This window comes from Melospiza melodia, chromosome 2 (genome assembly GCF_035770615.1).
Source record: "Melospiza melodia melodia isolate bMelMel2 chromosome 2, bMelMel2.pri, whole genome shotgun sequence".
NCBI lineage: Eukaryota > Metazoa > Chordata > Aves > Passeriformes > Passerellidae > Melospiza > Melospiza melodia.
In genome coordinates this window covers 25,272,188-25,286,966 of record NC_086195.1, presented here as the reverse complement: position 1 = coordinate 25,286,966, position 14,779 = coordinate 25,272,188, and the positions used below count along the sequence as shown (strand labels likewise).

The 14,779-nt window shown below is 36.9% G+C and overlaps 1 protein-coding gene across 10 annotated transcripts in view; it reads left to right on the top strand.

Moving 5' to 3' along the window:
• The window catches only part of SENP7 (SUMO specific peptidase 7), a 42,997-nt gene that overhangs the window by 17,808 nt on the left and 10,410 nt on the right, over positions 1 to 14,779 (top strand). For 9 of the 10 annotated variants that reach the window (XM_063148154.1, XM_063148149.1, XM_063148153.1 and 6 more), the window contains 11 exons: positions 1,776 to 1,891; positions 2,653 to 2,822; positions 3,760 to 4,111; positions 4,667 to 4,818; positions 5,730 to 5,870; positions 6,999 to 7,032; positions 7,838 to 8,005; positions 10,227 to 10,489; positions 11,503 to 11,636; positions 12,325 to 12,441; positions 13,901 to 14,020. In XM_063148154.1, the coding sequence (XP_063004224.1) occupies positions 1,776 to 1,891; positions 2,653 to 2,822; positions 3,760 to 4,111; positions 4,667 to 4,818; positions 5,730 to 5,870; positions 6,999 to 7,032; positions 7,838 to 8,005; positions 10,227 to 10,489; positions 11,503 to 11,636; positions 12,325 to 12,441; positions 13,901 to 14,020 (1,767 nt within the window). The remainder of the gene's footprint in view (positions 1 to 1,775; positions 1,892 to 2,652; positions 2,823 to 3,759; positions 4,112 to 4,666; positions 4,819 to 5,729; positions 5,871 to 6,998; positions 7,033 to 7,837; positions 8,006 to 10,226; positions 10,490 to 11,502; positions 11,637 to 12,324; positions 12,442 to 13,900; positions 14,021 to 14,779) is intronic. The other variant, XM_063148151.1, reaches the window with a different exon arrangement.

Here is a 14,779-nt window from a genome sequence, read left to right as displayed (position 1 = left end):
AAGTCAGTGCATTGCATACACTTGGCACTGTTTCCTTTGGGGTCTCTTCTTTGGAGGAGAATAATAAAAGCTCCCCTCTTGTAAATGTTATGCATATATATGCACATGATCATACATAGAGTCTTTTGTACCATCAGAGTAGCCATAATGCATGCTGAAAATTGTGCTAGTTTTGTACTATGGAAATTTCAGATCAAATTAAAGAATTGTGTGTCATTAGAACAGGATGGTAATAAATTAACTGATCTCTACCAGCTAGAACTTACTGCCAGCTCCCTCTTTCCATTCTTGCTCTTCATATTACAGAATTGGTGGATTTTTGTTGCTTTACTGCAACCCAGTGTGAAATGCACTTATTTAAGTGAGCACTGACCTGTCAGTATAACTAATGAATTAGAGGTAGGTTTTAAATATAAAGAAAGAGGGTTTTAAACTGTTTACAGTATTTGTTTCTCCTGGTTGATAAGGACACTTTACAATATATATTGCCATAGCTTCATAGGTGTTGCATATTAAAGGAGTTAAGGGGGTGCATTTTAAACTGAGTTATCAGCAAAGCTGGCATTGAAAATAAAATGTGCAGAATTTATACATAAAGCAAATATGTTTAGGAAAATCTATTAGCTGAAATAGCCCTATTCAGGTGCTTTCTGCTGTTAAAATCCCTGAATTGTGATGTTGGTGTAAAACAAATGCTGAAAACTACTTGATGGATTTGTGTGGTCTTTTAAGACAGTCAACTCTACACAGCTGTTATGCATACAAATATTTTAGTTGAGAGAGAAGTGTGGGTTCCAAAATCAGGTTTTCTATAGTGGCCTGCCTAGTTTATGTAAGACTGTCTTGTTCAATATACAGGATGAACAATAGCACTTACTGGAAACTACTTCTGTATCTCGTCCAATTAATGATTCTTTATGAATGTAAAGATAATCAGTAATTTTTTCACAGTGCTTATCACTGCAGTATTTGAGCACTCCAGAAATCTTTGTCTGTACAGAGTTCCCAAAGAGCACTGATACTCCAATTTACAGATAGATCACTAAAGAGTAGTCACCTGTTCAAAGTGTTTGACAGTTTTGGTTGCCTGGTTAAAGATGTCAAGAGTCTTTTTTGCCATGGTGGGTGATGATTTTTAGGAGTTGAAGCTTGGCTGTCAGTGATATCAGGCATTGTGATGATCACTTAGCTGTTTGAAAATCTGAGACCACAACCTTGAGTTGAACGCATTATAAAAGGATAAACACAAAATCCATTTGGATTAAGTAGTGTAATTCTTTTCTGTTTCTTTCTTTCGATGTCCCATCCCTCTCCACCACCTTTTAAGTTACTGTTTCAGGCCCTTTTGAGCAGGCATTTCTGTTTCAAATAATTCCATATTTCAGGATCTTACTCAATGGATTTTATCACCAGCTCTGAATCTAAGTTAAAAATATACTACACTCACTGTATTTGTTACAAAGGCAATGTTCGTCAACTGACTGTTCTCTTTTTTTCTTGTGTTCTTGTTGCAATCATTCCTTAAAGCAAAATAATGTTTCAGTGTCTGATCTCAAGTGTGTCAGATTCTAATACTGTGCCTTTTAGAAGCATCTGTTTCATTTATCTGTGTATTGCCACAACTGGACTGAATTAATTTGTGTTTCCTTTGGCAAGGTCCACGTGTTTATGGGAAAGACAGAAGTTTGAAGTCTGATCAACTCTTGTTTCTGTTGGGGTTTTTATTCAGTATTATTTCAAAATTAAAGATAAGTCATAGTTAATATTATTTACAGGTCTGAGCGTTGCCTGAGAAAGACAGATGATGAAGTGTGTAAATTGACCAAGGCTTCCAAGGAACCACAAAAAGTAAATGCTGTCACTTTAAGAAGACGAGAGCTGCAGAAGAAAGGTTTGTAGTTAGCAGTCATCTGGTAGTTAAGTATGAATTTTGGAGATTGTTGGGATATTTTCCTTTTTTAAACTAGTATTGTGAGGAGAGTACAGAAATAAATTGAGGTGTTGCATGCAGTGTATGTATTTCCTCAGAATACTTTTATTTTTTTTACAGATACAGTAAAAATATATCAAACGCCTGGTTTTAAATAGGAAGAAACCTAGGGTGAATCAAATCTGTGGAAGAAAAGTTAGACTGAGTGCAGCCTCACTGCACTGTTATAATCTTGATTTTCCAAAAAAGTCTTATAATAAAGAATGTAATCCATTAAGAATGCTCAAATAGTTTGTGAACCCTGCTAAAATATTCATGCTAGATGATATTTATTTTCACTGCTGAACAATTGTAACCTCTATGCACATCCTCCAGGGATAATGTGCAGTTTTTTTTTATGCTGGCTACTAATATTTGCAGATTAGAACAGGAAATTGAGAATATTGCATTTGGCAAAAGATAAAGAAAGACTGTGGAGTATAAAGTGCTAAATCTTGTTTGGAAAGGATCTATGAATTTGGTTATACCCTTGACTAATTATGCAAAATGGTAATAATTTTGGGGAATATATTTTGGCAGCCATATACAATTAAAAAAGGAAAGAACTTAGTGTGTAGAACTTATTACACCTACTTCCATGCATTTTATATAAGACATAAACAATATGAAGAAATGTAAAGGTTTTTAAGGATAATATATTAAATTACTTTTTTTTGACACAGAAAACAAGCACTGTGGTGAACTGGAGAAGAGGAGCAGACACATGAACAGCACCACTCTTAGTCAGAAGGAATCAGGCTCTTTTGATTCTGAGAAAAGGAAAAGAAGATATAGCGGCCATATTTCTGATGATTGTAATGCACACATTCCTCAAAAGTCACTTGCATTCTCTGTAAGTTGCACTTAATTTTAGCACACATTCACACATACTAACATAGCACTAGTAGCAACATCCCAAATAAAAGGATTATGCCAATAAATAGGATTTATCATACAGGCATATTAGCAGGTATTACCTGTTGAGGTAAATTAGTTCAGTGATGCATCACAAGGAGTGAATCATTGTTCTTCTGTCCACATCATCACATTCTGCTTATTGTAGCAGAAAGGTCGAGAAAGATGAATGACAATGTTTCTTTCAGGCAGGAGCATAGATTCAAACAATTCTGAAAATAAGGCATCCAGCTTCTTAAGTGAAGATTCTTTCACAGATGATCTAGAATTTGACACTAATTAGGGGCATCAACAGCAAAACTGCCAAATACACCTAAGGTTGTTGAAATCTTGCAGATGTCATCTTTTTGCGTCCTCCTTAGTCTATTGTACTTTTCCCTGAAGTTTTGTTCCTACCCATCCTTAGGATTTGAAAAAACCCCAACAAATAAGACTGAGGGAATCAGTCAAGTACAAAGTGGATTTATATTCAAGCATTTGAATATAAACACTAAAGACATCTCTGTAGCCTTCTGATTTAAACCCTACAGAGACAGGCTGTTTTCAAACCTGTAAAACCCAGTTGACCAAGTCACACTTTTGGAAAGTAAGGAAAGCACAGATTATTGGCCTCTCCATGTCTGACACTGACAGAGCTGCTAAAAATCAGAAATAGTTCCTTGTTCAGTTTGAATAGGGGTCACTGTAGCCTTTTAAAAGATTGTAATAATACTCTTTGTAATACGAGAAGTTATCCTGAATCGAGCATTCAATGTCACTGTATTAAGCTATAATTATTTTTTCTAGCACATAGCTAATATCAGTGATCACTGATCTGAACCCTCTAGAAATGTCAAGTAATAAACTTACATCCTGTCTCTGATTCCTGTTTCTAGGAAAAGAGAAGTTTGAGTTCAGCTCAGTCTCCTGACTGCAGAATACCCTGTGAGGATGGACAAGACCACAGATCTAATCCTATTCTGGTGCCAGACTGTCCAGCAGAGAGAGACTCTAAAGACACTTCCACCCACAACCACTTAAGGCCTGCTCACAGCCACACAGAGGACTCTGCCTCAGAGTCTCCTTCCAGAAATGTGTCAAAGAAACAGCTTTCTGCCAGCAGTGGGGATGTGCCTTCCCCACAAGTTAATACCATCAGGAAATTAAAGCTGGACAAAGCAGAGTACCTGAGCAAGCTGCGGAACAGAATCTGCAGGGGTAATCAGCACCTTGTTTCCATTGACCCAAGTATGTACTGTGTCTGTGCTGGTGACAATTCCTGGTGGTACACATAGCTACTAAAACTTGAGCATAACTGGCTAGTCGAGACAGAGGGAACAAAAGACTGAAGACTGCCATCCTGTTTTTAATGCATTGGGCAGGTTAGAGAACAGTGCCTAATGTCAGAACCTTGTGTCTGAGAAACAGGATGGACAGCAAGATTGTTGAATTCCAATCCTCTTTTTCCAGCTGATTTTGTGACTATGGAAGAACCCAGCTTTTACTTTTTAATGATGCTAAAACTGAGAAAAATTACTCTCTTCTTGGAAGCAGCTGTGCTGTGTCCGTTTCATTTAATAGCCAAATAATTTTGAGGACCTGGTATAAAAGGGGTTTTTAAATATACAGAGCACTACTTGTTGCATACAATTCCATGCATGCAGATCTTGACTGGTTTGAGCAGTGTACTTTGATATCATGTACTGCAAGTCAGAACTCTTTACTTGTCTGAAATCCACAAAGAATGAAATATTCAGAAGTCTGTACTTTGTAGCATACGTATACTTCTTTTTTCCATTTTAGTTATCCTTTCCAGTGACGATGAAGATGGACCTTCTGAACCACAATGCACAGAGCTGATGAAGGATAATATCACTGAAAATAAAGAAACACAGTCTGACTTCTGTTTCTCAGCTAAGCAATTAGAAGACAAGACAAAAAATCACACAGAGCAGGTGGTCCAGTTTTTGGCTGATGTATTGTTATGCCAATTTATTTCTGTAATGTTTGTTATAGAAAATGATTGTTTATTATTGTCCCAGCCACAAGCAGAAGCTGCAGAAATTTATTTCACAGATAGAATACTGGACAGTCTTCAGAGAATTTCTCTGGTTCTGAAATTTCTCTGGTTCTCTTGGGTGTTTTTGCTATGCACAATGTATTTCCTATTATGACAATAAGCATTTAGAAATATTTAATTTCAGAAAACAGGAAGATCAAATAGTAACCTGAGGTAGAAACAGACATAAGGATACATCTGTGGAAGAATTTGTTTCCACACACTGTTGTTCTTTGATAATAGTTTTTTTTGTCATCCAATCCCTCTGTAATTCAGGCCTTACAGAAGTTTAGGATCTTTGTTGACAGCAGGCAGAGATAAAGTGAAGTTCCCCTTCCTCTTGGGCTAGCTGTAGAACTTGAATCTAAAAGTAGCCATAAATGTTGTTTGCCCTGTTTTGGACTTGATTATCCTTTGGCTGCTTGCTCTGACCTGGATATGGGTTCTCTGTAATCCTGAAACAAGTCAGAAGAGCCATTGCTGCCTCTTCTCACAGGTGAATCAATTCAATCATAAGCACTGAATTAGATCCTGAAGGTCTGCTGTGAAACAGAGCTGTTGCTCTGTTGTTTGAGTTTTTACTATTTGGAACCAAATGATAGATTGTGTCTTGGTAATGGAGGTGAAACAAGGTACTGTTGGGACCCTTAAGGAAATTGTCAGTAATGAATGTAATAACACTTGGAGCTTTTTAAAATTATTTTTTTATGTGGAAGCTGGCTTTGGGAGTCAATTCTTACAATCATGAATAAAGGTATTCCTGAAGTTACAAGAGGGGCATATCTAACAAATACAATTTTTTTCCAGTTTTTAACGGAGTCAGTTGAAGATAAATATCCTCTCAGCCTACCTTCTAGAAGCACACCTAAAAAGCAGACAAATCTGGATGTTGAATTTGATAGACTACACATTGGGAAATTTAAGTGTCTGTCAACAGGTCCTGCTAGGGTAAGTTGTTCTATTATTTTGTGAATACTTAAAAATTAAAATTCTAGTTGAACAAAGTACCACACTGGTACTTAGCGTGGAAACACAGAATTTTTGTTACTGTTGCATTAAATTCCTTTGGCTCAGCATTGGAGTGTGTGGCCTTGTGCATTTGGATTGCTGTCAGTAGAAAAGCTAACTGTGATTTGCTGTGGCCACAGTTTTCATGTGTAAAGGTTCTGTATAAATGCTGTACTGGAACACAAGTCATACTGAGGAAGTTTTTAATGAATTCTAGCAGAAAACAAGGGCCATATTAATGGCCAATTAATGTCACTTTAAATAAAGACCAATTACTTTACTCAAAAATAGTAGTTGTGTTATAATAAAGTAATTCATAATGATCAGAGTTCAGATATATACTATGCTCTTGCCTTTTAAACAGAAAATTGCTTGCTTTGTGGCTTCAGAGAGCATAACAGCAATACTAAGAGCTTTAGTGTGTAGCCAATATTCTGCTCACAGGGTGTGGAAACATAAGTGAAGGTGTTCTTTAAATGGAACACCAGCTCCAGGAGTTTCAATAGGTCTTTGAACAGGTTCATTCTGTATATTGCCACTGAAAAAGATGTTTGAACGTACATATCTTTTGCCTTCAGTAAAACATTTTGAAAGTAGAATCTTTAAAGGCCTTTAATTCAAAGATTAACATAAGGAAATACCAGCATAAAGTTGAACCACTCCTCTCACATCCTTACTGCAAGCAGTGCATCTGACAGCTTCTCACAGATTGCTTTACCTCCTTCTGTCCCAAGTGATCTTTTCTTTTTAAGGAGCCTATAGACAATTCTGCCACTTTGTGCTTATTTCTCAGTGCCTTGCATCTCTGAAAGTTACTTGCTGCCATTTATGTTCTTCAATGCCTTTAAGAATGTTTTTTAGGTGACAAAGGCAATGTGAAGTCTCAAACTTCACAAAGCATATTTGACTTCAGCTTAGTGGTGTTTTACAAACTGAATGATTCTATTATATTTTTTTCAGTTTATTTCACTGTAAGGAAAGATGTGCAGATGTTTAAAAATCCATTTATTGTTTTAATCAATTTGTAAAATGCAAACTAATTTATATTTTTTAAAAATCTTATTTCAGTTTACAACAAAAAATATTGTGATCCCGTTTCAGGGTAAGAGAATTTTCTTTAGCCTTTTCTTAATTGTATCTTTTATAGTATTGCATTAAAACATGAAGTATGTATTTCTGTTATCAATAATTTATAATCTTTCACAGAGATATTAGATAGTTTTTAATTTTTTATGCTTTTCAGTAAATAAAAGTTTAGGTGTCCATAGTGTAAGCATTAACAACTTAGCAGCTTCTTGTACTTTTAAGGTGAATTTGTACTTTTAATGGCAGGCCTCCCATATTGCTGCATATTTTAGGTGTTGAACTATAGTAGATATGACTTTGCATATTTTTGAGGTGAAACATTGAACTTTTCAAATTAGCATTTTAGATCTTTAGGTTTACAAAAATTTATGATTAGACTAAAGCTAAGAGGAATATAATGCTAGATGTGCATTCTGTTGATTTTCCAAGATGATGTGTTGTAGGAAAAGGTTTATAAGCAGTTTTAAGTGGACTTGAATTAAAGCAAATAGGAATTAATGATTTGCAGTGTTCTTTTTTTCCATAGTTGTAGGTATTAACTGTGGTTATTTTGACCAAAAAACCTCAACTTTTTCCAGGAAGAATCCTGCATGCAGGTGTTTAGATTTTTGTATTACAGTTTGATAGCTTTGTTTTACACAGCTTGATGTAGCTGACTTAAATATTGAATCCTCAGTATATTATGTAATGCAAGGAATAAAATCTATAAATATTGTGTTAATACACTCCAGTCACACCTCTCGGCATGTGATTACTGTGACATGTATTACTCTATCTATGGCTGTTAAGAGCATGGTTTTTTTGAATTGTGTTTTCTACAGTGTCTCTTAAGAACATTCAGCTTACAGTGGACACACTGGATCTGAGAAGATTTGGCTGGTGGAAAATTGGTGGTGGCTGTTCTTCAACAATTATCTTTCTTTGGTTGTCTGTGGATTATGTAGAAAAGATTGAAACCCAGATGGGAAAGTTAGTTACCAGCCAGCCATGTGAGTAATTGCTTTCCTTAAGTGCAATGAAAAGGTCATATCAGTAAAACAGCTGTGTTTTTTGAAGGCAGATGAAAGCCTATAGTGTTTTAAAGATCACACAATCAGAAAATACACTGAGTTGCAAGGATCACTGAGTCCAGCTCCTGGCCCTGCACAGCACCATTCCCAACAATCACACCATGTGCCTGACAGCATTGTCAAAATGCTCCTTGAACTCTGTCAGGCTGGTGCTCAGACCACTTCCTAGGGGAGGCTGTTCCAGTGCCCAGCCACCCTCTGGGTGAAGAGCCTTTGGCTAATATTCAATCTAACCCTCCCCTGACACAACTTCAGGCCATTCCTGTGGGTCCTGTCCCTGGTCACCGCAGAGAAGAGCTCAGTGCCTGCCCCTCCTCTTCCCCCCTTGAGGAAGTTGTAACTGCAATGAGGTCTCTCCTCAGTTTCCCTTTCTGAACAAGCCAAGTGATCTCAGCTGCTTCTTGTACAACTTCCCCTCAAGACCCTTTACCATCTTTGTGGCCCTCCTCTGGATGCTTTCTAATATAATGTAATTTTATATTCTAATGTAATTCTAATGTAATTTTTATATTGTGATGCCCAAAATTGCACACATGTACTCAAGGTGAGGCTGTACCAGTGTAGATAAGTTGGTTACTTCTGCACTTCTAAAATGCTTCCCTGTACTTTTATTTAGAAGAAAAAAACCTAATCTTATATGATTCAAACTTACTGTTGCTTAATAAAAAGACATCAAAGCAATTTAATTGTAGTCTCTGTCAGAAGGCCTTCTGAAACTAGACTTGAGTACAAAGCATCTCTCCCTTTAAAATATATGGATGTGTTAAATATCCTTACTCTTGAATGTTGTCTGTGCTATACAAAAGGCTTGGCAAGTAAAGATTGGCTTGACCTTTGACAAGACTGCAGTGAGCCATTGATTATTATTGAAGAAAATTTCCACAAAAGGCAAAATGGGCTGTTTAATCTTTGGGTATTATGGACTCCTTGTATTTGGTATTCCAGCATGAGGCTCTGTAAAAAAATAGAGTATAACTGTGGCTCACACATTCAGAGTGGCACAATCCTACAAGGTTTTTTTCATAGGTGCAATGATTTTGCTTACATAAAAGATGATGTCAGCATTGTCTGTGTGACATTTAATAATCGCCTCCTGTATGAAAAATTATGAGCAATGGCAGCTTTACTCAAGTAGTTTGGAGCAAAATACTGAATAAAATTTTAGGAGAGCGCTCCCTTTAGTTCATGCAAGTTTATTGAAGCTACTGGTAGCTTCTGTAGACACAGTTCCCAGTGAAACGAGTGGAATGTGAGTATGAAGATGCAAGATATCTTTTAATATTAGGTTTATTTGCATTGGTTACATTCTTGTTGGAGAAACCATCAGGAATTTTTATTAAATTTGTTTGATTGTTTTATACCTTTTTATTTTGCATAGTAATGTGAATGCTTTGAGGTGTTTTCAGAGACTTGTTGAAAAAATCAGTAGTGGTTTTGTGGATTGTGGAAATGGTTACTATGGTTCTGCTCTGCTGCAAATATATTTGGAAAATGTATTGTGGTGGGTCTGACAGCCTGAGAGGGGTCAGAGTGGTTTCTCAGCCAGGAGAGTTAGAAAGGACTTGAAGAAGACAGGATAGGCTGTGCTGGTCTATGTTCATGGTATGGCCAGTCAAGTGCACTGACCAGCCATTTAAATGTGTTAATGCCCTTAAACCTCTCTTTGGCCATACTGCTTCTTCCCTGAATTACCTGAATGTCTCTCTTTGCTGCCTTTAGGTCTTTCCCTAAACAATCCTTTGGGATTCCTGTGCAATCCCAAAATACTCTTCTCCTGCATCCCATCATGTGTGCTGTTCACCTCAGCAGTAGCCCCCTTTCAGTCCAAAAAGTGCTCTGGCATTGACATAATGTGATGGGGTATGGGTCTGGACCCTTGGGCTGAGACTCTCCTGGGACAGCCCTGATTGTGTGTCTCTTGCTCAGTCTGTAATTTGAGTTCCTGCCTGTCATTTTGCTGTGCTCCTCTGGGCTGTGAAAGTGGGACTTCTGTGGGTTGATGGCTCCTGTGATGAACCTGGCAGGGCTTGTTTGGGCTTCCCCTCTTGCCATTGTCTCTCTTAGTTCCTTTGTGGGTGTTCAGACAAGTTTCTATCATTTAATCTAATAGTTAATATTATCCATTTTCTCCCGTTTCCAGCCAAATCCAATGAATTTGTATTTTTGGAAATGTCTCAACCACTCACAGAATGGGAAGAAGAGAGGCTGACTGAACTGATTACAGGTGTCAGCAAGAGGAACAGAGCACCAGATCTTGCTGAGTTTTTGTCTTTGAAAGAAGCATTACTCTTGTTTAAGGATCTTTCTCCTGAAGAAAGCTCTTTTGTGAGTTGCAATAAGGATCTACTAAAGCAATACATGCCAAAAGAGAATACCTCAGATGCTCATGAGCCTATAATTCAGGTGAGTGGATAGCTGTTGCTTTGTTCATCACCACTGCTTGGCATTCACACATTTGAGTAAATTTTAGGTCAGCCTTCTTCCATAATTCATATCAAAAATCCCAGTCAGGATTACTCCAAAATTTGCAGTCAGCTAGATTGTGTCCACAGAGGGATAGTCTGTAGACCTCATCAGTCAGTGGCAAGTACCAGTGCTTTAGATCTATTCATGATTGTGTAAATTTAGAACCACAGGGGTGTTCTGCCCTTGTGGTGTCTCTAGGGCAGCAAGCAGGAAGTTAATCAAATAATGTGTAATGGAACCATTTTTTTTGGTTGAGCTGGAAGTGCAGCAGAACAGGATCTGTGTAGGTGGCCCTCCAGACCTTTAGATGTACTTGTGGGGTCTCCACAGCTTGAAAATGTTGAATTATTCCTCAGACTGCTGGGGAGATGAGTCTGTACAATTAATGGGTTATCTTGGTTTAATCTCTTGAGTAAATATCTAAACCCAGCCCCATGGCATTGTCACACAGAAATTACATATCTTTGTTGGCACCAGTAAAGAGCCAAGAGACAGCAGATTAATCTTCAAGGTCCATGAAATTGGGGACTTTAAAAGGAAGCCAGCCAGCTCAAATATGTATTGTTTTTAGGCAAATTGTTCAAGGACAAGATTTTCAAATCTTCCAAGCATATACAGCTCCTGGTAAGGCAGTCTGACACTTGTCTCATTCTTTTATTTTTCTTCTCCAAAATAATTTCTGGTTCACTTAGCTAAATAATGCTTGAATAGTTTTAGAGAGATTATTATGAACTAAGATCTGTCATTATTTTTAAAAATATTGGTAACTTTTTAGTTGTCTAAACAGTGGCATGTTTGCCCAAATACCAGTTTATACTTTGTATGTCCAGCAAGAATCCTCTTCAGTGATGCAGGGTACTCCTGTGGTTTTTATGCTTAGGTTTTGTGTCTTGTGTTTTATGTCTCAGGCTGTATAATGCTTTTTACAATTGTTTGTGTTTTTCTGGAAGGAATCAAAGCTAAAAGTCATCAGGCCCAGTTATGCTCTTGCAAATAAGCAGAATAGTGGCTGCTATTGTATCTCTTTGTCCTCTGCACTGAATGAAGAATGGAAAGAAGTAAGAGAAATGGGAGCAGTTAAGAAGTAAGTGTATTTCATGTAAATGAGAAAGGGAAAATATAAGAAATTGAATAAATTAATTACTGGAATAAAACCCCTCACTTAGCTGCCATTCTCTAGTTGATTTGAAAGTGTTGTATGAAAGTCAATCTTCAAACCTAAAATATCAGCAAATATTAGTGTTACAAGACAATATGGATGTGTTATAGGATGAAATTTGAGCAAATCTGCTCTATGACTTCAAGGTCATATCATGAGTGCATCAACAGGGAGGGTGGGGATCTCATGGGTTCTGTCAGTATCCATTTAAGTCTCTCTTAGCAAAACTACTAATTTAAGCCAGCTTTTTATAAAATCTAAACAAAGTGTTCCTTTACTGTTCTGTCACACTCAATCTTTTTATAACCGTTTGTCCTCTGGTATTTCTTCACATTTTGTATAGCCATTTTTCAGATACTTTGATCAAAAATAGAGAAACAGGATGAAGGCAGAAAATAGTCTGCTTTCAAAAGTTTTTACCAAAGTTTCAGGGTGCTTCGGGGTGATACTTGTTTTGTAACACCTAAATATTGGAGGAGGAAATGGTAAAGTTTTGAGAACTACTGCTTTTCCCAGGTTTTCTAGAAAATATTCTGCATATAAGGCAGCCATATTCATAACAATGTCATGTAAAACAGTTTGTCACTGTTATATGATATGATTTATTTTCTAGTTTAATTGTTTATCCACCCCCACCTGCAAAAGGAGGACTGGGAGTCACAAGAGAAGACTTAGAGTGTTTAGAATATGGAGAGTTTCTCAATGATGTCATCATTGATTTTTATCTTAAGTAAGTAATCTCAGCCCTTCTTGTATCCTTCACACTCTCTGTGGTCTGATGTGGACTTGAATGTTACTGGAAATGTTTGTCACTAAATAAAGCAATTTCAGAAGTAACAATGTGATGAATTGGATGTTGGACGTTTTTTAAAAGCTTTTTTTTTTTCTGAGCAGTTTCATTTGTTTTAATTTCATTGTTTTTATCCCTCTCAAGGGCTGTGATAAAATCCAGACAGAATAACAGGAGGAAAAAAACTTCTTGGTGCCCTTAACAGAAGAGAAAGTCCCATGTAGGCAGTTGAAAAAAGTAGGGGGTCTGTAGTAGTATTTTATTTATTAAGTTTGCGTGAAATGGAGCATCCCCTGCTATGCTGTGCAAATTCAGGTATTCTGATGCTGATCTGCAGAAAGGAACACAGCTTGAGGAGGTTGTGCTTGGCTTAGCTACTCCAAGCCAGCCTGCTAAAGTTGCTTGTAAAAGCAATTTTTCAAGAACTGGCTTTGTGTCCACCAGTCCCTAAAGCTGTGGTTTATTTTCACTCTGCTGACTTAGACCTAAGAAGAATTCTGGTTCTTTTGAAGCTTGTCAGCAGGAATTGCATTTTACTTGGCATCCAGATGGGTGTAAGAACTGTGAGTAATAGGAAGACTTGTCTAGAGGATAGGAAAAGGAAGTGTGTGACAGTGTTTCAATGGGGTTTTACAGCAAAGCCCTTCCTATTTTGCTCTAAACTAGAACTAAATAATGCATCATGGTCTTCTGAATAGTTGTAGCTTCTCAACAGAAATGGAAGATTTAAATAAAAGGATTTAATGCAATTGTTGTAGAAATCCCTCTGCTTTTATAATTTGTTAAGACTTCCCAGGTTCTGTTTTTATTCCTTTGCAAGCAATGTCATGTATGACTGTGTTGCCCAATTCATCAAGTGAAGCTAGAGGTATCTTGTGTAGGATAACTGCAGTTATGAGGGCTTTGGCCTCCTGGAGTGACAGAATAAACACTGAAGCTGATGTTTATAATAAAATTATCAGCAATGAAGTAATAGTTACTTAGCTTTCACATGCATAACCTACAAAAGTGAAATGGACAATTTAACTGACCTGTTCCATGCTTTTAGAATATGCACAAGTATAGCATTCCGTAGGTTTATACTTGGTTAGGTTTTCAAGTCTCTTTCAATTGTAAGAGCTTGTTACCTAACTTCCAAAATAAAGTCAGAAGTTTGAATACTGGAGAAAAATTCAGGGACAAAAAATAACTGCATTCTTAGTAGATGCTTGGCTGTTACATACTCTGATGATGTGAATAGTTAAAATAGAAAAGTTTGATGTGATTACTGGCTGTGAAGGCAACTGATTCTAAGCATAACCTGAGTGTGACAAGTCATTAGAATAACTGCCCTTTTTTTTTAGCAGTAACAGTGCTTTCTAGAAAAATAATTTAATAATTTTGGTTTCTTCTTTGGTAGGTATCTGTTATTGGAGAAGGCACCAAAACCTGTTGCTGACCGTACGCACATTTTTAGCAGTTTCTTCTACAAGTGCCTGACCAGGACAGAAAAAAACTCTGAGGGGGATGTCAAAGTTTCGTAAGTTCATTTTAGATGCCATTATGACCAGAAGCAATCTATCTGTTGGTGCCACTTTGAAGTTCTGGAGATCATCTAGTAATCAGCACATAAAATAGGTTTTGGTGTTTTCCAGGACATTAGTGATTAAATATTGTAACTCACAATTTAAGCATTCTGGTGTTTTTCCTTAAAATCAATGTGTTTCATACTGCATATGAATGAAAATGTTATCACCTTTCTCCAACTTTTTCTGAATATTTACTTCAGGCAATTATTTACTTGATATTTTTATCATAAATGCACAGTTTTGCAAGACATGCATAATTTAAAGAAATTATGTTACTAATATTTTTTTATATTTACCACGTATTTCATCTTACATATTGGTAGAAAATTATTGACCAAAGTTTTAGTAAGAAAATTTTACTGCACACCAAGCTTACACATTTGTTTTTTAACACATGAGCTCACTGGATTGGAGAGTTTCCCAAAAAGATATCATTAGCAGGTCAGGAACCCTGTATCACATTGTGTTTCATGCTAGCTCTCTAAAGGGTAGAAGAATTCTTAACTAACTTCCAGTTTCTTCTCAACACTGATGTTTGAGAGCAAAGCCACCAACATTCATTCTGTTTTCACAGGGCCACAGAATCTATGAGATTAGAAAAGACCTCTGAGATCATAGAGTCCAACAATTATTACCCAGCACTACCAAGTCCACCACTAAACCATGATCCCAAATGCCTCATCTACACATCTTCTAATACCCCCTGGCCT